A 27,010-nucleotide genomic window follows, 5' to 3' on the forward strand; every position below is an offset into this window, starting at 1 on the left:
CCGAGAAAACAGGTGATGCATTTGTTGGTTGGCAGCGCATCGATGAACGATAAACATAAACAGGTTTGAAACAGAGATTAGTTTGTTGATGGATTTGTTTAACGTTTAACGACTCGTCTCGAATACTTTCTACTTGCTCGGATACGAAGACGGCTTGATATGGCTGTAATATACGATTTCTGTTTCGATAGATTAGATTCTGTTGGTAGTTAGGTATATTTTCGATTTTTTGGTATACATAGACACGTTTGCGCGTGAATTGGACGGTTTTACTTGTCGTGTGTATTCCCGTCGTGTATGCGGGGAATACACAGTTGAGGGTTGGATGCGTAGTGGATGGGCGCGGAGATGAAAAGCAAGCGAACTCGAGACTCGAGAAACGTCAATTGTCCACCGTTTGCCAACCGGAGCACTATCGCTATCGAGTCTGCTCCTCGCTTTCGGAATACATATGATACAAGTAACATCGACAAGTGAGAATCGCGAGATATTTGCACCTGGAAGTAAAGAGAAAAAACATACTTACGAGGTAGAATGCCGTTTGGTGTAATATACCGAATGATTTTTTCATACAACTTTGCAAGAAAACCCCTCGACGGAAAACACGATTGTTGCTTTCGAAAGCAAGTCAAACTGTTGCCTTGTTTAAATTCACTATCAATATATTCCTTGGCAATGGGGAGCGAATCAAAAATTACCTATGCGTGTAATGGATTATTCAACTGTTTCGATACTTTTGAAGCAGAAAACTACAAACGAACGATCGCACATGCCACGGTTAATTTATACTTATTTTCTATCTTCTAAACTCTAAAGGAATCGGTACGGTTAGACAAAGCGTTTCTACATATATGCAATGTAAATGTGTCTTCTGTAACTCGGTATTAGAAACAAAAAATATATCTGATACGTTACGCATCAAGTAACATGTGTACTTATTAATACCTCGCAATACATCCTAAGCAAAAATAGTTAGTACGTAAAATAGTTTGCAAATTTCAACAGTTGTTCACCGTGGAAAAATTCGTAAACCGCGCTATGGCTATAGTGATCCAATGCGTTGGTAAATTATAGATTAACGGTTGGCTGCACTGATTCGCATACTAACGGACCGATTGAACTGAACGTTTGAATGCTACTGGCTTTGTGATACTTATTCTCAAGTGATAGTTTTTATACGATTATCCGCCAAAAAAGGTATCTTGACACATTTTCATCTTGTATATTATATACAGATATTAAACAGAATGTTTGATTATCATGTCTTTTCATTTTCGTTAATTTCTTATTATGTTTCGTTATGTTTTGATTATGTATATTATGTTTATGTTTACATTCTTCACTTCGATCTATTTCAAGATTTATTCCTGCTTGTGAAAAGAAAGTGTACTTACGTATCGTAATTGACGAAACGTATTTAAACAACATGTTATTGTTTCCGGAATTAATGTGGAGTTTATATCGCTTAATTTGATGCATGATGTATATATAAGATAAATTACTATAACTTGCAGCTTTGTTTTAGGGACTGCTCGTTTACTGAGAATGTCTAAACGTGGTAAGTAAACTGGAAACATTAGTTTTTATCTAAATTTTTGTTTCGTACAGTGTTTATTTTAATTCTAAATCTATTCTTACAGAAAATAAATTATTTTATAATGTAGAAGGAAAAGTACAAGAGAAGAAAAAGTATACAAAACTTGACGATATACAAATGGCTTGCGATAATAAAATGGAAGAATTTGTAAGGGAGTCTCAAAACTTTTGTTTAAGATTATCGCAAGACTCCCTTACATCCGATACAAACAACGAGAAGGACGTGATAGTGATAAGTGACTCCAGTTCTACATGTTCCAGTCCTAGACGTTCACCTGAATTTAAATTAAACAGACGCTTTATTAAAAACAAACAAGTCTGCATTGTGGATTCTTCTGATTCTTCGGATGCTCAAGAGGAAAGACCGTTTCAAGCATGGCATAAGAATAAAGAAACTTTTCTAGATTGGAATAATAGAAATGTGAATAAAAATAGTGCATTATTTACATCCGACGATACTTCATCCAACAGTAGCGAACAAAGCAAAAGATATATTCCATGTTCCGTTACATCTGACAATAATTCTTTCTGTTTTACCCCAGAAAACAATATCGATATTATATCAAAAACAAATACTCAGTTTCATAGTTGTACAACAAATCAACAAAATTTGTTATCAAACTCTACTGGTGGTACTAGCAAATATAAAAGTTTTAAAACTATTAACCTAGCTGGTAAAGTCTTGCACGATACTAACAAGAAAAATAACGACTTTGAGAAGAAGCTTACACCCAAAAATACTCTAGACATTATGAAAAATATTAAGTCAACAAGAGTAGTGTACAAATCAAGAAAGAGAGAGAATAACACTGTAATTGACGAAAGTATAGACAATGGTATACATCCAGCTATTTCACCTAAAGATAATTTAGAAACAATGAATACGATTATTGACGAGAGTATAGCAAACTCTGAGAGTGATATTATTCAAGGATCTCAGATAAATTCAACAAATTTTTATAGAAATCACGTTAGTAGATTTTTAGATACACCATATATAAATACACATAAAGACAGGGGAACAATGTACACCGAATTATCGGAAAGAAAAAAGAAACAAATTTCAAAATGGCTCATGACAAATTCATCCGATTCAAAAAGTGATAATTCTTTTGATATTGTTCCTGCCACTAATAAAGATGATATAAGTTCTGGAAATAGCAGTTTAGAAAGACTAGAAATGAATTATGAAACTCCAAATAATAGAGGGAAAATATATTCTACGATTGCGAGTGAAAAAATAATAAATCAAGATTGTAATAAAATAGTTACACCTACGGTACAACGACAAATTACATTGTACGAGTGTACACCACGTTCGAAAATTAATGTACCTCGAAAAATTGTATCGAAAGATAATTGCGCTGATAATATGTCTTCAAATTCTACGATACATACACCACAAAGTGTAAATGTTATGGAGTGTGCAGATATATTAGATAAGTTATATGGTAAATCTTGGCGAGAAAAAGCAGATGTATTGTTTCCAAAATCTGAACCACGGAAGCAAATAATAACAACAAGGAACAGAGCTGTTCAAACTGAGAGGTAAATTGCAAATATTGTTTATTATTTTATAATTTATGATAAAATACTGCAATTCAAATGTACTTGTTACAGAAGAAGGACAAACAAAGGAAAAATCTATGCAATGGATTCGGACAATGACAATAGCGATACGTGTAAGTTGTTACGTTATAAACTGTGTTACGATGATCGCATAATGTCCTATATACATATATGCTAAATGGACTAGTATAAATATATGTAATTTTATCCAGCCTTGAAAGATTTACGAGTACAAAAAAGTTCAACGAAGAAGACCGCACGAAAAAATACTAAGCAACGAGATAGCTTTATTAATGATGAAACGTCATCGGAAAGTGGAAACGAAAGTTTGTATTATACTGCATTAACAAATCCAAGAGTATCAACAGCTAGTGTTAAACTCAAACGAACAGTTCCATCGATTGTACAAAGGTAAGGAATATCTCTTTAAAACATTTACAAGTACAAGGAATTTCTTAGTTATTGTTGCGGTCCATTTTGTAGAGCTATCGCGATATGCGATACCGATACTGAGAACGAAGATGACAATAGTACCGGTAATGATATTCGTGATGTAAGAAGAAAAAAATTATTATTTAACGACGATGAAAGTGAAAATTCGAGTACTAGCGAATTCGATCCTGGCGATCAAGTATCACCGAAACCCACAGCTAGGAAAGGTACTGTACATGTCGTTAAATTATGTAAGTAATGTCTTAAGACTGTAAATATATATCTTTATAGATCCTATTAAAATTCCTCGACAAATATCTAAGACAAATAATGCAGTTAAACCATCCGACAACCAAAAATATGAGAAACATAATACCTTTCTGGCATCTTTATCTGAAAATGTTCCCCTTACTAATGCACATCCAGATGCCAAAAAATACAGGATAAATTATAAGAATAATAAAGAAAATCTGTCCAATCATTTATATAAACTATACAATGAAAAAATATTCGATAAAAGATTACCAGAAAATATGTTAATCGAGTGGAACGTCCGTATGAGAGGAAGCGCAGGTTTTTGTTATAATAAGAAATCTGCGAAAAAACTCGGAGGTATCGTAAAATCTTCAAGAATAGTCTTGGCAACAAAGGCGAGTTTTATTTATTTAAAATAAATGATATATAAAATATAAATTAAAATCTTAATTTCTTATACAGGTTTTGGATACTCCAGACAGACTTCGGGACACTTTAATTCATGAAATGTGTCATGCAGCAGCTTGGTTGATAAATGATGTTTCAGATGGTCATGGTCCATTTTGGACAGGATGGTACAATTACATTAATATTATTTCCTATTCTCATGTTTATTAAATAACATTTCGATGGTATTTTAGGGCCAATAAAGCTATGAAGACATTTCCCGAATTACCACCGATACGGAGATGTCACGACTATAAAATTAATACAAAGTTCACGTACAGATGTATAAGCTGTGGGTACAGGTAAAATGTTTTGCATAAAATTGGTAACGTGTAATTAAATTGTCTATAGATTTAAATTTGTAAGTTTACAAATTTTCTATTTTGGTCTTTGTCTGTACGCTTTAGATGTTATTCTAAAAATTAGCATACTTATGAATTTATTTATTTGAAACAACCAAGCTATTCTTATAACTATTATCTACGTACTTGTTAATACACGATGTAAATTTTGTTTCAGCATCGGTAGACATTCTAAATCTTTGGACACCGAAAGAAAACGATGTGGCCATTGTTATGGAAAATTTGAATTATTAATAAATAAAACGACGAAATCGGGAACTGTACAAGTGCAGACACCCAAAAGAGAAGTTGCTGGATTTGCACTTTACGTCAAAGAAAATTATAACGTTGTGAAGAAAGAACATAACGTAAGGCATGCGGAAGTGATGAAGATTTTAGGTCAGCAATTTTCATCGATTAAAATTGCCAATAAAGAGAGAAATGTTGAAAATGATCCCGATATTCTCGGTTAAATTAACCGAATTAAGAATTCGGATCGAGCATTCTTTAAAAATGCTTGTTATACGTGTATTTTATATTTTTAACATAATTGGTTATTTAGGTAAACATTTTGCGACTTGTAAAACTGACCAGAGCTTAGCATTGCAGGCATGGAAATGTAAGTTTTAGAATGAATTTTTATTATTTACAGACATGAGGTTATTATAAGTTTATTGTAGAAGGGTACATAACCTTTCTCAGACAGAATTACAACTTGTAAAGATCGTATTAAAGCGATATATAATAAATGATATGCGTGCGAATCGAGTTGTTATCTTTTAACTTTAATTAAAATTGAATCGACTAATCTGGATAATAAAATTGTGAAAGATACTATTACCATGGTATAATCGAATAATTGATCGTAACTGCGATGCATCGTTAAAATACACTTTCGTATAAAACGCAATATAACGATAAAGTTATATTGTGGTTGGACATATCTGTAATATTGAATTATTTATTGGAATAATTAAGCTTGTTTCCATATAAAATATCGGGTTTTCAATGTAAAATCTAAAATGTAAGATGTAAATGTAAACGGAACTTGAGATTATTTGCATTATCAGACGCATGCGTGAAATTGACGGTGTGGCGGCGGCGGCGGCATCAACAGCGCACTCTAAAAACAGTCGAGCCGAAGATGGCGACGTGCGAGTGGTGGTGTCGGTGCGGTGTTTAAGAGAAAGGACCATGTTGTTACCGCAGTGTTCGCAGTGTTTCCGTGATCCACGTTGAGTTCGGTGCAAATGTAGGAATGTCAGAAGCTAAACGGGTACCTTTGCAGACCTTGGAGTTTCCGGAGTCCTTGGGCTACGTTACGAAGAAAGAGAAAAAGGGGGAAAAGGGCAAACAGCTCGCGCCCTCCTTCCGTTTCACACTCACCCTGCCAGAGTCGAACGAGAAGGCATGTCCTGAGTTCAACTATGCACAGCTCCTCAAAGCAGCCGAGGTCAGTTTCTTCCTTTCACTCGTTAATACACAAGTATACCAAAAGAAAAACAACCACGAAGTCTCCATCCATACGGTCACGTTTCCTCAAAACATCTCGTTAATCAAGCCAAACACTGGCTACGATTTTCCTTTGGTTGCACACTTTGACAAGAAACTGCAAAAATTTCAATGGGATCGACCATTTTCGTAATGCATGAAACGAGGGGAACTCGTGCGCTCTGCTTAGCTGAATTGTCATGTTTGCGATTACCGTGCGATTACCTTTCGGGTATCTCGCTCATATGTATGGTTTTCTTATTCGCGTATCGGCCAGGATCTCTATATCGTTGGTTCTTCTATAGACTGGCAGAAAAAGGTGTGATCAATTCGAAGCCATCGAATAGAAACGTCACAATGCGTTGCCGTTGCCGTTCCCGTTGCCGGTGTGGTGTGGTGTGGTGTATGTCTGTGTCAACGTATGCTTACACAAGACACCGTCTGTTAGAAGTTTTCTTTGAAACCTGATTTGATTACCGATTACTGACCAATGTTTAACAATCGTTTTCACGACGATCATTCTTTACCACGAATAAAACAGATATGGAATTGTGAATGCTGTTCTGTTACAAGACAATACAATTGGGCCATTGCGAATTCTCTACGAACGACGTGACTGTTATTTGAGCGCGTTCGCTTGGTATATGATTTTCATTTCAACTGTTTGCAAAGCTTCGTTACTTTTATTATTATAAAATGTACGTGTCATAACTTTACACGTATCTTATCGCAATGATTTTATGTGTGTGCACGGCAGAAAATCTTTGTGTTAATTTTGCAATCGATGCATTGAAAATGAAATCGCGCTCATCGACGGCTATGTAACGCTTTACATGTAGATACTGTGCTGAACTTCTATCGTATATTTAGAGTTTAGAGCAATGTCCGATTACGTTGTTTTATATTTTCTTATGCTATTTATTCATTTAAATGACAACATCTTTATTATTTCAAATAAATTAATTTATTTGCAATCGAACGAAATGTACGAGTACAATCCTCGAAATGATAATTACTGTTCCTATTCTATTCTCTTATACAGTTAATTAAAGCGCTTTTAATGTATTTTTCCATTTCAATGAAAAATCAATTAGTTTTATTTTTTAATACATTACGGTTCAACGTAATTAATGTAACATATCGATACGGTATAATATCGTTTCTTTTCATGATTATATTTCTTTTTTGTCATTGCAACTTAAATATAAAAACAATTTTTCTTGTAATTTTCAGCCTTGATTTAAACTGTGCTTTTCTAGTTTTTATTGCAACACTTTAATGCCGAACACATTTATTTATAAACAAGTTATTTTAATTAATTAATTTTTTTAGTTTTGTTTATAACACTGAAGAGTGTTCGGGATCAATCAGTCGGTCGTAGCGTTTCCGACATTAGGGGAGCAGGAGACACGAAGAAGTTACGCGTTTCCGAGGGAAGAGTTAGATCTATGCATGCTCCTTGTGTATGTAGTACATATTGGTGTTGTGTTGGTACATGCTCCTGGTATCAATGGACAACTTGTGTTCTTTTTTGAACGAGTTTTACTTTTCTTTACGTATTTCTTTATAAATATATTGCAAAATATTCGAAGAAATGTTTGAATTTATGCACGATTATTTTACATGAAACCTTTCATGTATAGTATAATAAATACTTTTTACGTTATCGTTTCGTTCCGAATGCGTGATATTTCAGTTTAATTAATCGGAAAATTGCGTACGTAGTCGATGAATTTCGTGCGTGCGTGCGTGCGCGCGACACGTCAACTATCTCTGAATTTTTGATTAAATAGTGAAAGTACTTGTCGGTGTTAAAGCGCACTGAAATTCGTTGTGGGTTAGTAGGTAACAATTACAAACGATATCGTTATTGTTGTTCTCGATCTCGATACAAATCGATAATGTTACTTTACAGAAAAAACATAGGAAGGAACTAAAGCGAGGTGAAGAAAATGCAACTAACGGATTGTCATTCGACGACGATGACGACGATGATAAACTTCGAGATATGGCAAGACGATTCGAAGCAAAATACGTACGTAAAACATAAGTTGTTGAAACTATAAAATCAAAAACGTATTTACGAAAATTTATTCGCTCTACAATTGTTTATTATAGGGAACGTCTACTACGGGAAGGAAAAGGCATAAATACGACGATTACGTGGATTTGGGAGCTGGATACGATGAGAATGATTCTTTCATCGATAATACAGATGCTGTAAGTAGGACAACATATTATTATTGAATACAACTGTCGCAGTTTTTCCGTAGTTCCGTGTATAACTTTTTATTATTGTAGTACGATGAACTTGTACCGGAAGAGGTGACTACAGCACACGGCGGTTTTTATATTAACTGTGGAGCGCTTGAATTTAGGACAGCCGATCGTCATGTATTGGTTCACAATAATAATAACAACAATAACAACAACAATAACAATAGTAACGACGACGAAAGTAGCGAAAGTAGCGAAGACGATACAGAGGATGTGGACAGCCCTAAAAGAACAGAAAAAAGAGTTCATAGCACAACGGATGAAGACGAAACCGAGGATATTACCGGTGATCAACCAAGAAAAGTAACCAAAGTTATAATACAATGTTCTCTACTTCATTGTTGGTTTAAACTAAAAACATTATTACTTTTCACAGAAAGTAAAAGTAGATGAAAATGGAGTAAACAAACCGCCTGAAAATATTATCAAAAAGAAAAAAAAACAGCAAAATTTACAAGATCAACAAAATTCTCAACAAGATGGAGATACCTTGAACAGACAGAAAGAGAAGGGAGAAACTACGGATGCCGAAGGTGGTCCATCTAAATATAATAAGACAAAGTTTTACAATAATTATAATACATTTATAATAGTAACATAAAACAGTTCTAAAAGATTTTTAAATATTAGTTTCAGAGGATCAAGAAGACAAGAAAAAATCTGATAAAACGGATACACAAAAAAATAAAAGTACATCGGATAAAAAGTTTGATATAAAAAAGTTTGAAAAGAAGACAGCCAACAGTAATGGTTTTGGTAGAAAGAAATTAGAGGTAAAAAAGTCTATATTGCACATCGACGATGCAATAGAAAGTGTAGTTAATGCTGCGAGGGTTGAAGATGAATCGAGTAGAGACACTACAGATTCTGGCAAATCCAGATGTATAGGTACAGAATCTGAATGTGACGATATTGAGAAAGAAGGAGCACCTTTGCCTGATTCGCTTCCAGAAAATGTTGTAGAAATAGTTAACGAATTGAAAGCACATGCCGAAAATAGTAAAGAAGGAAAGACTAAATTTTTCGACACAGCGGTTAATGGATTATTGTTTAGGTAAACAACAACTGTTTTACAATATTTCATAGTCAACACAAGATAAATAATTAACGTTAATCTTTCTAATTCAGTTTAGAGAAAAGATTGAGGATGCTTTCTTCCCCAAGTCTGAGGTCAGAAACATACGGTCATTTAGCACGATTCTTACCATCTAGTAAAATGGCTCTTCAGAATAGAGCAAAGAAATTATATGTACAGGATCTTGACTATAATATCAGGGATCTTATACAAAGGTCTCACATATATTTACAGATTTATTTTCAATACATTTTTATAATCATCTAATAATTAATATCACATTGTTGCAGGTTAAAAGAAGTTATCAATAAAATAATGCCATCTGTGATGTGCAAGTATCTTGATGAATGTCAAAAGGTCGCTGACGGAAAGTAAGTATTTATCAAAATATTTGTTTCGTTATTCACGAATGACTGTTATTTGATATTGATTTCGTTGGATTCCACAGGATATACATTTTTTTTCTTGTATTAGTAAAAAAAAAAAAAAAGGAAACCTATAATGGCGAATTTTGATTAAAAATAACATTTTTCGTAAATTTATAACATAAATTACTTGTTTGCATAATTTTGCAGAATGGGAACTTACAATAATTTTCTATTTCTTAGTCCTCATTTATACTGGGATATATACCGGTACTGTTGGTAAGGTGCCCCTCGTAAGAGGAAACCTCTTTCTATTTTCGCCTGTCCGGTTGTTCTTCACCTTATTTTCCTTTTCGTCTATCTTGTCTATTCTTCCCCTTATACTCTATTCATGCTTATTGCTGCTATCTCAATGTTTTATATACATGAAAATAATTTGGATTGTCCTACATGTAGAAAATGAAGTACCATTCTTTCTCATTTATTTGCCATTATTCTTATAGAGATGACGAAAAAATTCCGGGGCTTTTTATCATCAGTATCAGTGTTTAGTTTCTCATAAGCATCAGTTTTTTTTTGTCAAGCAATAGTTTTACATGTACTGGAATTAAATTCAATGATTACTTGTATACATTTATGAAGGAATTTAAAAAAAACATTTATTGAATCATGAAATTGATCACAATAAATGCTAATCATCATTCTTTATCATCGTCATAATGATAATGCCTTGACAGTCATATAATAATTATTTATTTATAATTAATATTATCGTTTCAGGGAAATGGAAGGGTCGCCAGTCGATGCTGAAAGTTCCGATGATGAAGACAATAGCGAGAATTCAGATAAGGCAAAAATACATAAAAAACGATTCCCTTGGACCGAGGAAGCAAAGTATATTTTTCGGAACTGATTGTATATAATAAAATAAAAACAATCTCCCAGCGTTGTATCATGTTTTTGTTTTGTTTCGCAGAAAACTTGTTTACGAAATTGCAAATGCCAGGAGACAATGTTACAATGTCTTAAGACCAAGAAAAATGAGTATGGACACTTTCATTGGATCGTTTTTAATTCGACAAGTATTACCGTTATGGCCGAATGGATACATGACGGCAGAAACTTTGTTCGAATACGTCAACGATTGCGAACCTGCGTAAGTAGAACTGTTGATTGAATATGAATATAGTCTTAAGTTTATGTTAGTTTTTTTGAAGTGTAACTTCTTATATGACGTCAGACCGATTTAACGTTTGCGTTAAACTTGTACGTAAAATTAGATAGGAAAGAGAATGTGAGAGTGGGGTGATGCCTTCTTCTAATAACATTATTCTTAAGTGTAACATGATTTGTTTTTAGAACGAAGAAGAAATCGAAGAAATTGAAAGAACTCGGGAATGGCAATACCACTGGTTCTTCTGGAAACGCAGTATACAATTCAGCTGCAAAGATCGACACATCAAACATAAGCAGCACCTCTTTTCAAGAAAGAGATAAAGCTTCGACGAATGTATCCAAAGTTCAAAATATTACGGAAAACTCGACAAATTATATAAAACAAGGAACAACAAAATCAAATGATAGTACCGAGAAAAAGCAACACAGCATAAAACAGAAAGATAAGAATAAAGAAATTTGTAACTCGGTGCAACAATATGAAAATTCGGCAGTCGCAACTAGTAATTCTACTGTAGGTAAAATTTCTGTTGTTCCTACATCTCAATTGATGGCGCAAAAGCCAGCTAAATGTCACGTGGAAAAGATTAATTTGATGGAGTTGGCTAATAGTTCTCTTTCTATTACTCCAGTTAATGAGTTCCACAAGTCGTCTACAAAAGTGAGTGAAACTAAGAAAGATGTAGTTTCTATTACGGCTTATTCTGAAACTTCGAATGTTCTTCCAAATATAAATGAAGTGCCTCAAAGTGGACATCATTCCGTACATAGACAAGAAGCTTTATATTCGTGTACGCAATCTCAACATTCTAACTATTCTACACAAAATCAAACATCGCAACATTCAAAACCTGTATCTCTAAAGCATAGGTTACTACATGAAAATTCCGAAAACAGAAATGATAAAAAGGTAGAGGACAAAGATGTCGAGATGACTAATAAGACTGAAAAAAGGGATAAAAAGCGGGAACGGTGCGTGGAAGTTAAGCACAAATCACACGATGCTAAGAAAAGAAAGAAGGATCAAAAAGTATCGGAGAAGCAAGTTGTGCATAGTAATTCAGATGTAGTGCCTATGCAGCAGCAGCAGCAACAGCAACAGCAACAACAACAACAACAACAACAGCAACAACAACTATCGCTTACAAAAGAGGAACAGGAGCAAAGACAAAATGAAGAGACAATTGCTGCAACTAATTATTTGAGTCAAATCATTAACAATGATGTAATTCCGAGGGTTATAACAGATAAACGGAAAGATGTTGGAATGATTTTGGATGAAGCTGTAAGTAACGTAGTGCAACCAACGGAACAAGAGCAAGACGTTCAAATGGTAATGAGGTCGCTAAAAGAATTACAAGAATTACAAGAAATGAAGTACTCACCGACTAATTCACCAGTTAGTACTAATATGCAGAAATCTAACAAGTCAAATGCGCAGTGTACGACTTATCAAGACGAATATTCACGTTTATATCATAAAAAGGATGTTAAACTGAAATCTAAAGAGGAATCACAATGGTAATAATATTATCTCTGTCGAGTTATGTGCACTATAGGCGTAAATTATGTATCGAGCATAAAGAGAGGAAAAACCAGTGAACGGATAATAATTTCATAGAGAACTATAGGCGGACATTTCAGTAAATCTATATTATTTTTCATGGAAACGGATAAGCGTGGAGTACTGATCAGAATTTCTTCCAATACTAAAAGCCGCGTCATCGTTGACGACCAAAACTATAGGCAGCTAATAAATAGCGTGCCGCGTTAGTATTGTATCGCATCAATTTTTAAGTATTTTAACAAATCGCCAAATTATGTAAATATAATAATTCATTTGTAGTTATTTGAAAACGCGCGTGTACAGAGTAAGTATAAATTATGGAGGTATGTTAATCGTATAGACACTTGTAAATAAGTTAGCGTCCATTCATCGCCGAGAATGGGGTGGTCTACGAAGATCCATTTTTTATTTAACGGCGTATCGCTGCTTGATAATTTGCATACAAGTCTACCAGCAATTAAAAATGATTACTGGTAAACGGATCGAAGAATGCAATTGCGAAGTGCTTCTTTTATTTTAACATACTGCCACGGTATGGGAGGGGCCGAGCTATCGCTGTTAGTAAACATTTACTTTTTCAATGGATTCCAATAGAATCCCTGGCCACCCTGAATTACCGAGCGAGAAAGAACGTTTGTAACGGTGTTCCCTTTGCACAAGAATAGTATGTAATTATGATTTTACGACGTAATGCAGAGAAAGGATGTTATCTATATTTTTCGAAAGTGTATTCGAAATTAAAATCATTGCCTTCCAAATCGGTAATTCATAGTCGGAGGAACATTTCCTAATTCGCTCGAACAACATGGAACGGTATACGCAAATAATAAAACGATTACTTTATTATTTGAAACGAAAGAACAGTTGAATTGCAGTAGAATGGCAAAATACTGTATATCTTTACGCTATTTATAAACGCAAGAAGGAAAATAAAGTGAAATATGTATTTAATGTATATTAGCGTTTACTAGAATTGTGTAGAATTTTCAATCGAACAAAAATTACCACGATTATTAAATTGTGTTTAACAATTACAAAACTGTATAGCTTGATATACCGCTTGGTCGAACGATCAATTTTACTAACCAGAGTGTAAGAGAGAATGTGCGTAAAAGTACTATTTAGAAAGAGCTACGATATTTTTGAAACACAGATGACGATTAGTGATGTATTATATACCGCGCATACCTTCTTCTCCCCTCCCATCTTACCCTTTACGATACTTAGAGTACGATTAAAACGTCTTGTATGATTCTGCACCGAGAATTTCCGCGAAGACGACGTAAAATATAAGTTTTGAATATTTTTTACAATATCTATATATTTCTTACCTTTACCTTTGACAACTATGCTACCGTAGAGGTGCCTCTAATAGCGTTCATAAGCTGTAAATAATGTATTCATAGAAATAATTTATTTCAAATAATTCTTTTCTATTATTTGTAAGTTTTAACGCATTAAACAAATCTAAACGTAACGAGTGTTTTAAATAGAATAAATTGTCTGTATGAGAACAACTGTTATCGTAATAACAGTTTTGCGAAATGTCGAATAAGTCGTTTCGCTTCGTCGCGTCGATCGTTGGGCTCATTCCTTAATGCGAAGAACCGAAATTTCGAAGGCCATGCTAACTCACCGTCTCACTGACGGATCTTTCGGTTTTTGCACACAGGATGCGTTTAGTTTTGTCGTCGAAACAAGGCCGTTTACTTTGATATAAAATCAGACGAATCGTCCGAAAACAGTCAGTCGAAAAATCGATGCGTCAATATCAACGAAAGTTACGTTTATTATAAATATGCCGTCTGGTATTTGGAATATCTTGCTTTTACTTATCGTTTCGTACAGCTTTTGTGCCTCCGATTCGATTGATCCGCAGGTCGACAGGCAATCAGGATCTTCCTTATCGGATATCGTGCAAAGAAACCTCGAATCGGTTGATGGAATTCTCAATAATGAGAAAATAAGCAAAGAAGGCAGTTCCGTTCGTAACAGAGGCCAACTAGGATTTAACGAGCAGAAACAAGACGAGAAGAGATACAACGACCAAGATACGGTCCGCGAAGGATTTGACAAAGAAAGACATAGTTTGGGCGAATCCGAAGCCATCGATCAGGGGAAGAATTCTTTTCAACGGCGCGGCAGTTTGTATTACAAAAAAGGTTTCCAGAGGACCGGTTTTAGTAACAACTACCATAAGGACGAGTCGGGAAATAATTCGAGCTTTTATGAGGATAGCAACGACGAGGGGGGCCGTAGGTCGTCAGGAAATAGCGATGATTATTATAGGCAAAAATCGCTGGATTCGTTCAAAGACGGTGCGCACGATGTTTCCTATACCGGACGAGACCGAATCCATCAGGGAATCTATGACAATAGAAAAAAGTAAGTAATTATATTTTTCGTTTCTTTTTTTTGTTACGTTCACGTTATTAAAATATCGTTTCATTGTCTTATTCAGTATGAACGCGTATCGCGATTATCACGGAGGATATCACAATGATTTGTACACAGAAGATGGAAGAAACTATGCGCAAGAAAAGCCGGGACGTTATTTTGATCGCAATGGCAAAGAGATTTATTATTACAGGGACAAGTTACATCCAAGTAGTCGTTTTCGTAATAATCGCTACGAACTACTGTACAGGGATTATAACGTAGATAAATTACCCAGAGATTACTACAAAGAAGATCCCTATGTTGTACATTATTTAAGACATGATCGGTAATGGCGTATTATCAATAACAGTTTATCCTAGTGTTTGAGGTATATCACATATTCATTTATTGGTCATTTATTTATTCACAGATATTTTCCCAGTCGGCAAAGGGATTACGAATCAGAACTGTTTTATCCTCGCAATAGAAATTACGATAGAATCTATCGCGGTGATTCGTACGATGACGAATACCTAAACAAATACAGAAATAGTTTTAGCAGTGGATATTATCAATTTTAAGATGAAATTTTGTGATATCATATAATATACAATATGGAATTGAAAGAGCAGGTAATGGAATATTTCGGCTGGTGGTAGTTGTTATACATTAAAAATAATAAAATTCTACTGTTTCATTTACATGAAAATTATTCTCCATAATTTGAATCTTTCGCATTTATTGCAATATGGTATATACCAGAAGGTCCACTGCTGCCATAAGTAACGGATACGATAAAGTCTCTGTAACTTTATTACGTTCATTATGAGAAATGATATTTTAAACGTTGATAACCTTATAGCGACCTTAAATTTTATGCAAGGATCCTTTTGCGACCGAATCGTTCATAACTTACGGCTAGTACTTGGTTGCATATTTATGGCGTTATCGTAAAAGATAAAATGAAGCATAGTCAAATAAACGTTAAAAGCGTTCGTACATGTCCGTACAACCCAAACATATTCAGGATCTAAATGGTTTTTTTCGTTCATCGCACAAAATGTTTACGAATAGTTGTTGATAATTTCGATGCCAAATTGTAAGAATTGTAGCATATGAAAATTGTTTACGTTAAAAGAAATTTCAATCGCATTATCGTGACTTTTCGAGTAACGACCTTGGATCGATCACGTGTTCAAAAACATAGTAACTTTTCACGAGAAATGCGTCTACTACAATCTACTCGTTTATCAGCAGTCAATTGCCAACAGACAAATTGAAAATATTTCAACGTTTCGCCGCAAGTGGCGCGTCGTTCGGTAATTCGTGACGTAATAGGAAATACTCGATAGTCAGAGGTCTGGGGGTCTGCTGTGTGACCTTGCAGTGTTTGTAAACAGACACACGTTGTTGCAAAGTGTCGAAGATAAGACGGAATCGGGATTGAAGAAAGCGTGTCAGGAAGGGATTCTCTTGGGAAAGGTTGAAAAGAGGCAAATCGAGGGAAAACATGGAGGTGGAGCCCATGTGTATCGCGGAAAACGAAACGGTGAGTCGACAATTTGTGTAAATGACCAAGTGACAATGTGCTCGCGTGATGGAAACTGGCTTGAAAAACAGGCAACGAGATTACGCGCGTTAAACGGATTACACCATATTGTGCAAAGAGGGCGCGCATACAAAATGTTTGTTTGTTTCCGAATCGACTACAATAGCGATCGCTTCTTTCGTTTAACATTAAGACTTAAGACTAATCGTGGGTTTGGCAAGAGGTCGAGGAGGGGGGAATGGGTCGGACACAACGGAATGGAACGGAACGGAAGGGTGGCTGTTGCTTGTGTGTGCCGTTTATTTCGTGGTATATTCGTACAACGAAGCTGGTGGCGTTCGATTCGCTGTTTTGCTCCTTCTTTCACATTTTTGCCGACCGATCGCGCCACTTGTTCGTTCTCGTTTACTCGATCGTCGAGCGATGACGTTGCTGTCTTTGAACGATCATGTGATCATCAGGCGTGGAATGTACGGGAGCTTGTTTTAACAAAAGATCATCTAGATCAGTTAGCGTTGTCAGATCGTTAAAAATGGCTAGCAGCAAACAATTTGCCGGGCAACTTTTCCATTTCATCGAATAAATCTCAATTTATATATTTATTCGAGATTAGCGGTTCATACTTGTTTCCGTAAATTGCCGCTGGATGTCGCGATAATCGTTTAATACTACCGGTCGTGGGTCGCAACGTTTGGGCACCGGTAACGAACACCACGTCCCTGAATCTAGCGTTCTATCTCGACAACTGCGCAGTTGACACAGTTTGCACGTCGCGTATCACCGGTGAGTTTTCATTAGATACTTTTTACTCGTTTTCCTCTCGTTTAACAACTCTCTATAGCAACTCGATCGCGCATATGTAGCCGAGTACGTTCACTTGGAAAGCAACCGTTGAATTAGCTTCGTTTCTTCAAAGTCTCGTACGCACTCTGTTCTCCAACTCTGTCCTCCGTTGATTCTTGTTTAGTTTAATGAACAGTCCGGTCACCTTTTTACCGAGCACACGTGGGAATCGTTGATACCCATTTACGAGAACGATTTTTAAGTTGACGCGAGTGAAAAAAAACGATTTCGATGTGGTTACGCATGAAATGCCGGTCGATCGCGGTACGTAACTAACAATAAGTTGAACTCGGTTGCCTATACGCGACGCCACTGCGCAATTTAGCGGTACCCGTATATCGCGAACCGTTGGAATCCAGAATTCTGGATCGGAACAATTCTAACGCGTATGAAACAATCTGATCGCGAGTAGAATAACATTACACATACCTGGGTAAAAGTTTTAATCGTAGAGTAACCGATAATTACGTCTAACCGATAATAAGAAAAATAATTAAACGGAGCTAGATACCGGCTGTGACGCAGTTGGCAGAACTCGATCGTTAGGGGATGAACAAACCGCGGAATCGAGATATTCCGTCATCATTTTTCGGCAACTGTGTCCTATGAAAAGTCGCGATACCTTCCACGAAGCAGTCGAACCGTAATAGAACCGGAACGACCAAGATCGTCGCGACAGGTGTTTCTAACCCTGTAGATCTCTTACGATGATTGCTTATCGATTAGAGGGCACGTTCGCACTCGAAATCTCGTTCGCAAACTGCGTTCCATAAATTCCGTACGGCTCTACGGATACGGGAACGAAGTCGACTACATCGTAGCGACCTATCCACCTATCCACTCCGAGTATATGTATGTACCTATATCATAAAATATACTTAGAAATAAGAATGTTTGCGGCAGTTGTCGAGAAACAAAGTTGTTATCGTTAAATTCAATCGAGACCTCGGTGTAAACGGGCATTTCCTTTGCTGCACACTCTTCGGTTAAATGGCGGCCGAGCTCGTAGCTAAATAGTTTAACCGTGTTCCGACCCGTATATGGTAATTCGAGCGAATTTCGCGAGCTCGTAATTCTCGCCTGCGCGGTATATCGTCGACGATACTCGAATGGGGATAACTTATGTCCAATTAACGACATAACTGGTTCATTTGCGAACAAAACGACGACCCTCAGTCCTACCACGACTTTCACCGAGATTTACTTTTCAAATTATTCGAGACTTTTTCGCAATTTTAATTTAATTTTAAATCATTTTTTATAACTATATTCAAACTACTTCAATGTGGAGGCTAATCTAGGGAATCTTATTTAATATCGTATTTTGTATCCGTATCTCTTTTAGCGAAGAAAATTGACAGTCCTCGTATGACTCACAGGTTGGGTCATCGGTTTCGAACCTGTTATTCACACGCCGGAAATATTAGACTTTAAATGGAAAGTTGGGTTCACGGTCGCGAAATACTCGTGAAAAACTAGCCTGGCGTCCAGGTAAATTTACGAGATATTCGCAACGATGATAGCGATGGGGGTGTCGCGATGATTTCGCGGTGGCGCTTCGCCATTGTATTCGCTGAACCTCCCTCTCTGTTCATTGTTACGTAGTGGCGTCGGTGGCGCGGTTGGAAAATTACGAGATTCTCTTCGTCTCTTTCTCTCATCCGGTCGCGTTAGTTTCCGACGAACAATGACGTGGAAAAGCCCAAGGAGGCTTTAACGCTCGTTCCGTCGGTTTTTCCTCCGTTTTTGTACTTCCTATCGCGTCCGCTGTTCGCGCCTGATCTTCGAGGATGGGTCATCCATGCGATTTTCTCGTAAATTTTCTCGCAAGATTCGTTGAAACCGCTTCGTCTTTGCGCATAGTTCGATCACGTCCGATTTATATGCAACGAGTTTTTCGTGATGCGTAAACAAGGAAGAAGCGTGAATAGAAGAAATGGAATGAAAGATGTGTTTGTCAGAGAGTAGACGACATTTTGCGAGACCATTCGTTTACTGGAATCAGAGTTGAGTGTTGGTCGGCTATTTTTTTTTTTCTTCTCAACGATTACATCAATGGTTATTTCAAAATAGATTTCGAGACAGTTTCGAGGATATCGCGACGAATCCAGTCTTCGAAGACAATAGAAATTAGCTTGGTTAACGAGAGCACTGTGTCGAGGTCGGAATTGCCGAGATGTAGGGGAGAAACAGAAGGGAGATCGTTTTCGTCAAAAATGACAGGAGCAATTGAGAAAAGTACGACGACGAAAAAGGAGAGAAATGGTCTGGATGGTCTGAGCGTAATAGGAGGAACGCGAATGGGTAGTGGAAAGGTAGCTAACGCGTTTAAAAGAGTCTCGCTAAGGGGCTGCTCCGAGAGTAATTCCGTTAATAATGAAAATTAATTGAACGAAGAGTTCTTTCCGTGAAATTTGAGAGTAGTCCGGGCTCGCGGGAAAGAGATGAAACCGTGGACCAAGCGGTGGAAGGAACAAGAATGGTTTCATCGTACCTTTGTAATTAAAGGCTTTCCACTCGAAAGGTGATCGTCCGGAAGTTGTTCCGCGAACTAAGTGGAACGAAGCACGCGTTAACGATCGGTAACTTGGTTTCCTGGATTCTCCGAGTAATCGCGGAACTCCGAGAAAGGATGGCATTTTAACTTTGAGTTTCGTTAATTCACCGCCGCCGCGTCGTTTTAATATCGTAATATCGAAAGAAACTCCAATACCTAGAGACCGCCTTTGATGCGATTGAGCGGCCACGTGTCGCTCGTTAGATTCGCATAAAAGGTTTATGGTATAAACTATAAACCATGCCGCAAGAGTATGCTGTGGCGACGACGAGTACGTTCACGCGGCTAGATTGAATCAAGCTCCGCGCGGAGCAGATCTGTGAGCCTTGACGCGAATCGAGCCGCGTAACTCGGTCTTTGCGAGCGAGAAATACGCGTAAGAGGGAATCGCTTGGCCAACTGCGAAACTACAAAGCCTCTGTCCTCGATTGTGTACAGTGTGGTTTACGAGCTTCCGGCCTCTACCAGGGTGCCTACCACGTCCTACCGACGAACATCCGGCTTTGCTGCGCCCGCGCCGTTTCGTGCCGTGCCGTGCCGTGCAGATGGAATTTCTTCGGCAATCTTTGCGGCCATTACGAAAAAACCGAATTGCTCAACTAGGATTCTTTTAAGTTTACATTATTTGGAATACGATCATTTTTTCCTGTATTCGTTTTCATCACAACTTTTTCAATTTCAAACAATCTCGAAGTTTCAACAATCTTTTCCTGTATCTCGCTAGTCGCCGCCCGCGTCGCATATCGAATATGTCTTCTGTTTGTAAAAAGCCACACCGGGAGAAAAAAATAAGATGAAAACGAGAGCTGGGAGCGAGGTGGATAGAAAAGAGGTTAAAGGCGCTGGGAATAAAAGTCGGGTGCGGTCGAGGGAAAGAAAGAGGATTCGAGGAGATTTAATATCAGATAGGATTGAGAGGAAAGGATAGGGCCGAAGGTAAACAGCTTCCCTAAAAGGGGGCAGAATTTGTATTTTGTCACCCGTGTGCGGTGTGCACATGCATAGCTAAGCTTGTGGCCGGCTCTACTCGTTGCAAGAACCGTGCTTCGTGGACGTGTGAAACGTGTCGCGTGAGATCGGCTGCGACGCGACGCGATGCGTACGTTAATGCACGGTTCGCAGCTTTTTCTCTCTTCTCGAATCTATCCTACAATATTACTATTGAAATATCATTCGAAAATATATTTTATACGAAAGTTTTCCGTAAAAAAGAAACATTCTTTGTAAACTTTGTCAACGGTTATCGTCTAATCCGTCGAATCGCGCTTGAATAGTTACGCTTTACAACGAATGTGCGAAATCATGAGCCGTGATCACGATTCATCAAATCATGAATCGTCCTCGAACGATGATAAAAAGATCGTTACCGGTCTTTTACCGTGACAAGAATTGCACTGCGATTCAGAGGATGAGCCGTACACGACGACGATAACGCGTTACGCGCGTTACGAGTTCAAGCGGGTTACGATCGAGAAAGGAGACTCGTCGTCTGGTAATTTTCACGACACAGAGACACAGCTGTCGAGAATATCCGATGCATCGCGTTAAGTTTTTCGAAGCGAAACTCTCGAAACTGCCGAGCGCGATAATTTGTCTAACGAGTAAATTAACCTTTTATCCCGTTACGTAGAAATAAAGTTTTCCATGGCTACTCATGGCTACCGTTTAGTTCTAGCGTTAATTAATTTACCAATCTGAGAATAAATAAGAAGAAATTGAACTTTTGAAAGATAAAATGCATGCGGTTAAGTAATTTTACGATAATTTATTTTCATTGCAGGAGGGGTCTTGCGGTGATCGGAAAGAGGGGGGAAAGAGGGGACGGAAGCCTGGAAGGAAGGCGTCCGAGAGGACGGATATGAAAGCCAAGCTCGGTAAAAATAATCTTAAGTAGCATTTGTATAATTTTCTATGCTTTCGGTAGTCTTACTATCGTCACACTTCGAGTACCTACGTCGCGTCGTAATTATCCTTCTAGGTTCCCAGTTCGCAAACCTTTCCATGGTTTTCTTTTCCTCGAATCGACTTGACGGTCGTGCAGGCGTACCACGATGCCCCCCCCCCCCCCTCTCTCTCTCATATCTTCTCGTTGTATCTCGTCGGTTGCAATTTCTGACGTTGCAGCGATCGCGTTCGCTCGATTTTTCCTGGTTTCCGCGTGTACGTGTGCGCGCCTACAACGACCCTCGTAAATTCAATTTTCCCTAATTTCGTTGACACGGACGAGATTCGTTCCTCGGGGATCCCTCGATTTTGTTTTCACCGCGGTCACCGAAGCTTCATTCAAGCCCGATAGACTTCTTCGATTTCGTTCCAAGTTGGGATGCTGGCTAAGAGCAGATTCTAAATGAGAACCGCAAATTGGCTCCGCGAGAACGCTTAATTTCCGCGTTGGGCCAAAATCGATTATCTGCCAGCGTACACTCCCAATGCAGTACGTCCCGTCCCGTCCCATCCATTGCATCGAATATAATCTCCATTGGGTTGCGAGAGAACCCAAAATCTTGGATACCTCAGCTCCGGTCAGGGCTCTGGTTAAAATTTCGTATAGTTGGGGGATTCGTTGTTCGTAAAATTATCGCCACGGATTCAGCTACCGAAACTATCGAACACTCTAGTCGTTGCTACACGTATCAATTTTTATACGATTCGGTTATCTTCCCGTCTACGGAAATAAATAAACAAATTCCGTCCCGTCCGAGACCCGCTACTAGGATTTCGCGGAGTGTCCTCTCGTAGGATACTTTTTCAAAAAGTATGTCGATGTCGACGTCGAGGACGCGATGGGAACGTTTATTGCCACGTAAAAGACGGGCTTAGCAAGTTGCGGACGCGATAATAGCTGCGATCCTTGATCGTAAAAGGTTTTATCGCGCCACGGGTTCCAGAGCAACGAGAAATTTACAATATCCTGCACGGACGCGGCCCGTTTACCATCGATTTTATCCGTCGGTGTCGTCTTGGCGAATACGCGTAGCGTGGCGTGGCCTGGCGTGGCCTAGCGTGGAACCGAAAACGCTGCAAGCGTGTCGCGTAAACAGACGACATTGTTGCCATTCGTCAGACCTAGTGCTCGTCGCGTGTGAAAAATCACGCGTCACATTTTCAACTAGGCAAATTTATCGTCCGATGGTTACGTCCAATGCGGACGGGCACGTCCTTTGCCTTCGTTTGTAATTTTTGCGCGAGAATTTATGAGAGTTCCGGAATCGGTGACTGGAACCGGGGAATATTTACCGAGGCTCGTTTTTCTTCCATCGAATAGCGCGACGCAAAATTCGTAACATTCTTTAACGACAACAGATTTTCCTGGTGGGAGGCAGCTTGTTATAAATTATGCCGTGTAAAATCTGCAAATGTGGCTTTAACGCATTCCCGAGAAACATTAAACAGCGAATTTTTACAGGCGTCGTGCGTTGTCCTTGGTATTTTTTGCGACACACGTGCCGACGCCGACGTCGACGTCGAGAAGCATCGTAATGTTTGCGTTTTACATGGAACGTGGATGAGCAAAGTCGCGCGAGAAAACATCGTTTGCGAGGAGTACCGTCAAACATTAGTACAAGTTGCTTTCGATTATCTCGCGTATGCCCGTCTCCGGATCGTAAACATTCATACGGTTACATTTTCAATTGATATTTATCTAAGATCGCTAAACGTGAACGCGTTTTCTCACGTTATCGCTGTTTTCGATTCGCAGAACGAAGTCGACAGAGTGCGCGGGAGTGTCGTGCTCGGAAGAAGCTCAGGTATCAATATCTCGAAGAGCTGGTAGCCGATCGCGAAAAGGCCGTACTCGCTCTACGAAAGGAGCTGGAAATGGTAAGTCTCGTTTAAAATTTCTATCCTTTTATCCATTCTCCTCGTCTCTTGAATTCCCTCGGAGAAAGTTTATGCGAGAATGAATTTATTGTTCCGTGGACATTGTTTGCGACGCGATGCGACATTCTTCAAAGTCGTTCGTGATTTCGATGAAATAATCGTGGTCGTCTTTCACGCGCCCGAGTTCCGAACAAAATTACATTGTCATCGCCAGTGTCATCGAGGGCTGTCTCGTCGTTTGCGTTAATATCGTAAATTTTAAACGAACCACCGAGAACGAGAACGAAAACGAGAACAAACTTTTTACCAAAGGATCGTAAACACGTCCCATGCTTCTTTTTCCTGTTTTTTTCTCCAAGTAGCGACGCGTAACTTGAACTTTCCGGAATTATTTCTCGCGTCTAGATCGCACCGCGAGATGCGAGCGTTGTGAAAATATTGGAAAATTCTGCAACATTCGTTTCCAATGTCCTTTTCCGCTTCCTTTGCGAGTTGCGAATTGCGAGATACCGTAAAGCGAACTGTGTCGGAAACTTGTAAACAAGTTCGTTGTCCGATCAATCGTTTGCCGCATCTTCGATGCACGCGTGTGAAAGAAATTGGACGCAGAATCTGTTTGCTTTTCATTCTTCGGACGATCTTGTATCGAAAAGCTGTCTAGGATAAATACTCGAAAGGTACGTACGACATTTCAAGAGTAATGTATGTTCCGTCGACGAACCAAAGTGACGCGTATAGTCTTAAATAGCATAGCTGCTTCGAACTCCTTATCACCTGTTCTGTTCACCTTATTTCCAGTTCGATCGACCAACGTTTCCTGGATCGTATTTTCCATGCACGCTTGCTTCGTGTCGCCCAAAGGTCTGAAGAAGAACGGAGCCAATCTATCCACGTTAATTCCGAATCTCTCCAGTTTCCCCTCAATGTTTCCCAGAACGTTCCAAGTATAACAAACGATAGCCGATCGCGCATTAGCTGGAAACGCCATGTAATCGGCATCCGTTATTTTCGTTTCAGTACCGACAGTGGGTCCAGGAATTGGACGCCGGACGAATTCCCGAAGGGCTGCAGCCGATGCTGGAGGAATTCGGGTCCCTGAAACAGGAGGAAGTCAACTAACCGATGAGAGGCGAACCACGAGTCACGAATGTCGTTTCTTTTCAATGTTTACGCTTTCGTCGTGCCCCTACTTTGATAGATTCGAGCTTTCTATCCCTTCGTTCCCCGTCGTTCCCCGTTATTTTTCGTCTAACCGAAGAATTCACGGAAATAAAACGTACTTCTCGACGGCTCGTTCGTGTTCCATCTGGCGTTTCGCCGTCGATCGACGATACGTTGGAACGTGAAAGTAGAGATCGTCCACGATCGCGCCTATGCTTGATTTAGTCCTTGTTCGCGTCCTCCTCTCGTCTCCTCCCCCTTTCCAAAGAGTTTTAACTAGTTTGGCATTGTTGTTTCTCCACTGGTATCGTTGCGTTATAATTTTACATTTCTTTTTCTTTATACCCTGATATCGCCAACTATCTCTTCTTGTTGCTCGTTGTCCGTTAAGTTAAAAATATTTTGTTTTTATTAGCGTTGAACGCAACGATAAGCCGCCAGAACCAGTCGCGCACTGCTCGGCGCTTTGAATGCACACATTTTTGTGCGGTATGGCAAGCGGAACGGATATAGCGATCTATTCGAGGTGGGTTTTGGTCCAGCCGTTTCTTGGCTGTAGGCTCGTGTTTAACGGATCTTGGTAGGAATCGCTGTTAGGTTTTTGTCGCGGAATATTGCTTCAACCCCTGTTTGCACGTAATTCTCTACGAGATCGCTACATTTCTTCCACTCTCTATATCTACTACACGTACCTTCCTACATGCGATTGTTAGAGATAATGGCATAAACATTTAATATATATTGCCCTGTTGGCGCGTCACCCGAGTCCGGTAGTCGCATGTCGTAATTGTTACGCAGTATTCGTTCGTTCCGTGACACTTTGTCACGCTTTGTGGGCGTTATTCGTTGACCGATTTAGGCTTTATTTTTGAAAATTACTCGCCAGGAGCGTTTTCGTTTTCATCGTGACATGTTGTAGCCATCTTTCGTGGCGACCGATTGTCTATACGGAGACGATGCGGTATTTTTATATTACGAAAGCTACTATTATTTGTACAGATTACCGATATTGCGGAAACTCGTTCATGTATGTACATACTTGAAAAAAGTCTAAAGTGCGAATAAAGTAATTATTTTTAAAGTAACGTCGTATTGTCGTTTCGTTGTTGTTTCGCTCGTCGAGTATTTATTCGTTCGTTCTCTTTACCCATCCTTTTTTTTTTATTTTTATCCTTATTTTTATATATGTATTTTTAGGGATATATTTTATAGATGTTGTATATTATTTGTTATATTTTTGCTTAATGTTTTTTGTATTTGTATTTTATCCCCGTACACTCTGTATTCTAAATAAATACCCTTAGGGGTGCCAGCGCTCATGCATTCAATAAACGAGCGCTCTCTCTCTCTCTCTCTCTCTCTCTCTCTCTCTCTCGTTGTTGCAATTTTTTTGCGCACGTATAGAGAACACACGGTCGTCATTTTTAAATCATGCATTTTTGATATACCGAGTTCGCGTTACGTTCCGCGGAACACAGATTTGCATATTCCATCGTGAAATATGCTCGACAACGAAATCTCTGTTTCGATTTACGTAGATTGCAATGCGATTCCTCGTTGATGTTATTCGCCGTGTCAAAACGATGTTATTGTCGTTTGATAAAAGGAAACGAAAAGAGTGAAGGTAACGATTCGAAAGGGAGTACTACGTTAGCATGCTTCCGGCCGTAGTTACGTGCAAAAGCAAAGCGACGATTATCGAACCGTTGACCCATACTTTGCGAATCGTATGCTCGTCTTTTTCACGAATTAGGCCAGGTCAGACGATAATAGCATTGGCAAAACTAATTGATAGAAATCGATTGACCCGCATACTAAATATAAGTTATTATTTTCGTCGTTGTCGCTTCCTCGAGGATTTTCTCTAATTGTAAGTCGTCGAGCTACACGCGAAATGTAGAGAGAACGTTTGATGGACGATCGATTTCCATAATCGCTAGTTTCCGTTGTTATGTTCGAGCAGCACTTATCTTTGAACGGGTCCCTTGAATATGTTTTCGTACATATACGCATACCTATACGTACGTAAAACAATGGAAATTGTGCATTTACGCTATCATCGTTGCGTTTTCAACGAGCACAGAGTCTCAAGTGGTTTTGATTTCGAA

The 27,010-nt window shown here is 38.4% G+C and overlaps 4 protein-coding genes across 10 annotated transcripts; all 4 read left to right on the plus strand.

The window, feature by feature from the left end:
• The first annotated feature begins 876 nt into the window (after window positions 1-876).
• Window positions 877-5,404, plus strand: LOC128888151 (uncharacterized). Of its 4 annotated transcripts, none has more exons than XM_054144787.1 (10): window positions 891-1,197; window positions 1,360-1,558; window positions 1,641-3,144; window positions 3,217-3,278; window positions 3,378-3,576; window positions 3,649-3,824; window positions 3,889-4,247; window positions 4,315-4,427; window positions 4,494-4,601; window positions 4,819-5,404. In XM_054144787.1, the coding sequence occupies exons 2-10, from the start codon at window positions 1,546-1,548 to the stop codon at window positions 5,111-5,113; spliced, it is 2,829 nt and encodes a 942-aa protein (XP_054000762.1). In that variant the 5' UTR covers window positions 891-1,197; window positions 1,360-1,545; the 3' UTR covers window positions 5,114-5,404. The 4 variants fall into 4 exon arrangements, 3 of the variants coding, with proteins under 3 accessions (XP_054000762.1, XP_054000763.1, XP_054000761.1); XM_054144788.1 differs by having other exon boundaries at window positions 1,515-1,558; XM_054144786.1 differs by having other exon boundaries at window positions 892-1,197; window positions 1,526-1,558.
• Window positions 5,405-5,771: 367 nt separating this feature from the next.
• Window positions 5,772-13,546, plus strand: LOC128888150 (ubinuclein-1). Of its 3 annotated transcripts, none has more exons than XM_054144782.1 (12): window positions 5,772-6,093; window positions 8,047-8,166; window positions 8,250-8,351; window positions 8,433-8,711; window positions 8,785-8,941; window positions 9,039-9,462; window positions 9,537-9,698; window positions 9,774-9,854; window positions 10,092-10,127; window positions 10,629-10,742; window positions 10,825-11,004; window positions 11,208-13,546. In XM_054144782.1, exons 1-12 carry the CDS (start codon window positions 5,899-5,901, stop codon window positions 12,547-12,549), a joined length of 3,192 nt encoding a protein of 1,063 aa, XP_054000757.1. In that variant the 5' UTR covers window positions 5,772-5,898; the 3' UTR covers window positions 12,550-13,546. The 3 variants fall into 3 exon arrangements, with proteins under 3 accessions (XP_054000757.1, XP_054000758.1, XP_054000760.1); XM_054144785.1 differs by lacking the exon at window positions 5,772-6,093 and adding an exon at window positions 7,817-7,968; XM_054144783.1 differs by lacking the exon at window positions 10,092-10,127.
• An 843-nt stretch (window positions 13,547-14,389) lies between these two features.
• Window positions 14,390-16,517, plus strand: LOC128888152 (uncharacterized). The gene is made up of 3 exons (XM_054144789.1): window positions 14,390-14,976; window positions 15,053-15,316; window positions 15,401-16,517. The coding sequence occupies exons 1-3, from the start codon at window positions 14,390-14,392 to the stop codon at window positions 15,549-15,551; spliced, it is 1,002 nt and encodes a 333-aa protein (XP_054000764.1). The 3' UTR covers window positions 15,552-16,517.
• Window positions 16,341-25,987, plus strand: LOC128888153 (REPTOR-binding partner). 2 transcript variants are annotated; one of them, XM_054144790.1, is made up of 4 exons: window positions 16,341-16,519; window positions 21,700-21,793; window positions 23,620-23,741; window positions 24,759-25,987. In XM_054144790.1, the coding sequence occupies exons 1-4, from the start codon at window positions 16,481-16,483 to the stop codon at window positions 24,858-24,860; spliced, it is 357 nt and encodes a 118-aa protein (XP_054000765.1). In that variant the 5' UTR covers window positions 16,341-16,480; the 3' UTR covers window positions 24,861-25,987. The 2 variants fall into 2 exon arrangements, with proteins under 2 accessions (XP_054000765.1, XP_054000766.1); XM_054144791.1 differs by lacking the exon at window positions 16,341-16,519 and adding an exon at window positions 17,333-17,626.
• The last annotated feature ends 1,023 nt before the right edge of the window (window positions 25,988-27,010 follow it).

Source organism: Hylaeus anthracinus, unplaced genomic scaffold (assembly GCF_026225885.1).
Source record: "Hylaeus anthracinus isolate JK02 unplaced genomic scaffold, UHH_iyHylAnth1.0_haploid 11989, whole genome shotgun sequence".
In the NCBI taxonomy this organism is placed as follows: Eukaryota; Metazoa; Arthropoda; class Insecta; order Hymenoptera; family Colletidae; genus Hylaeus; species Hylaeus anthracinus.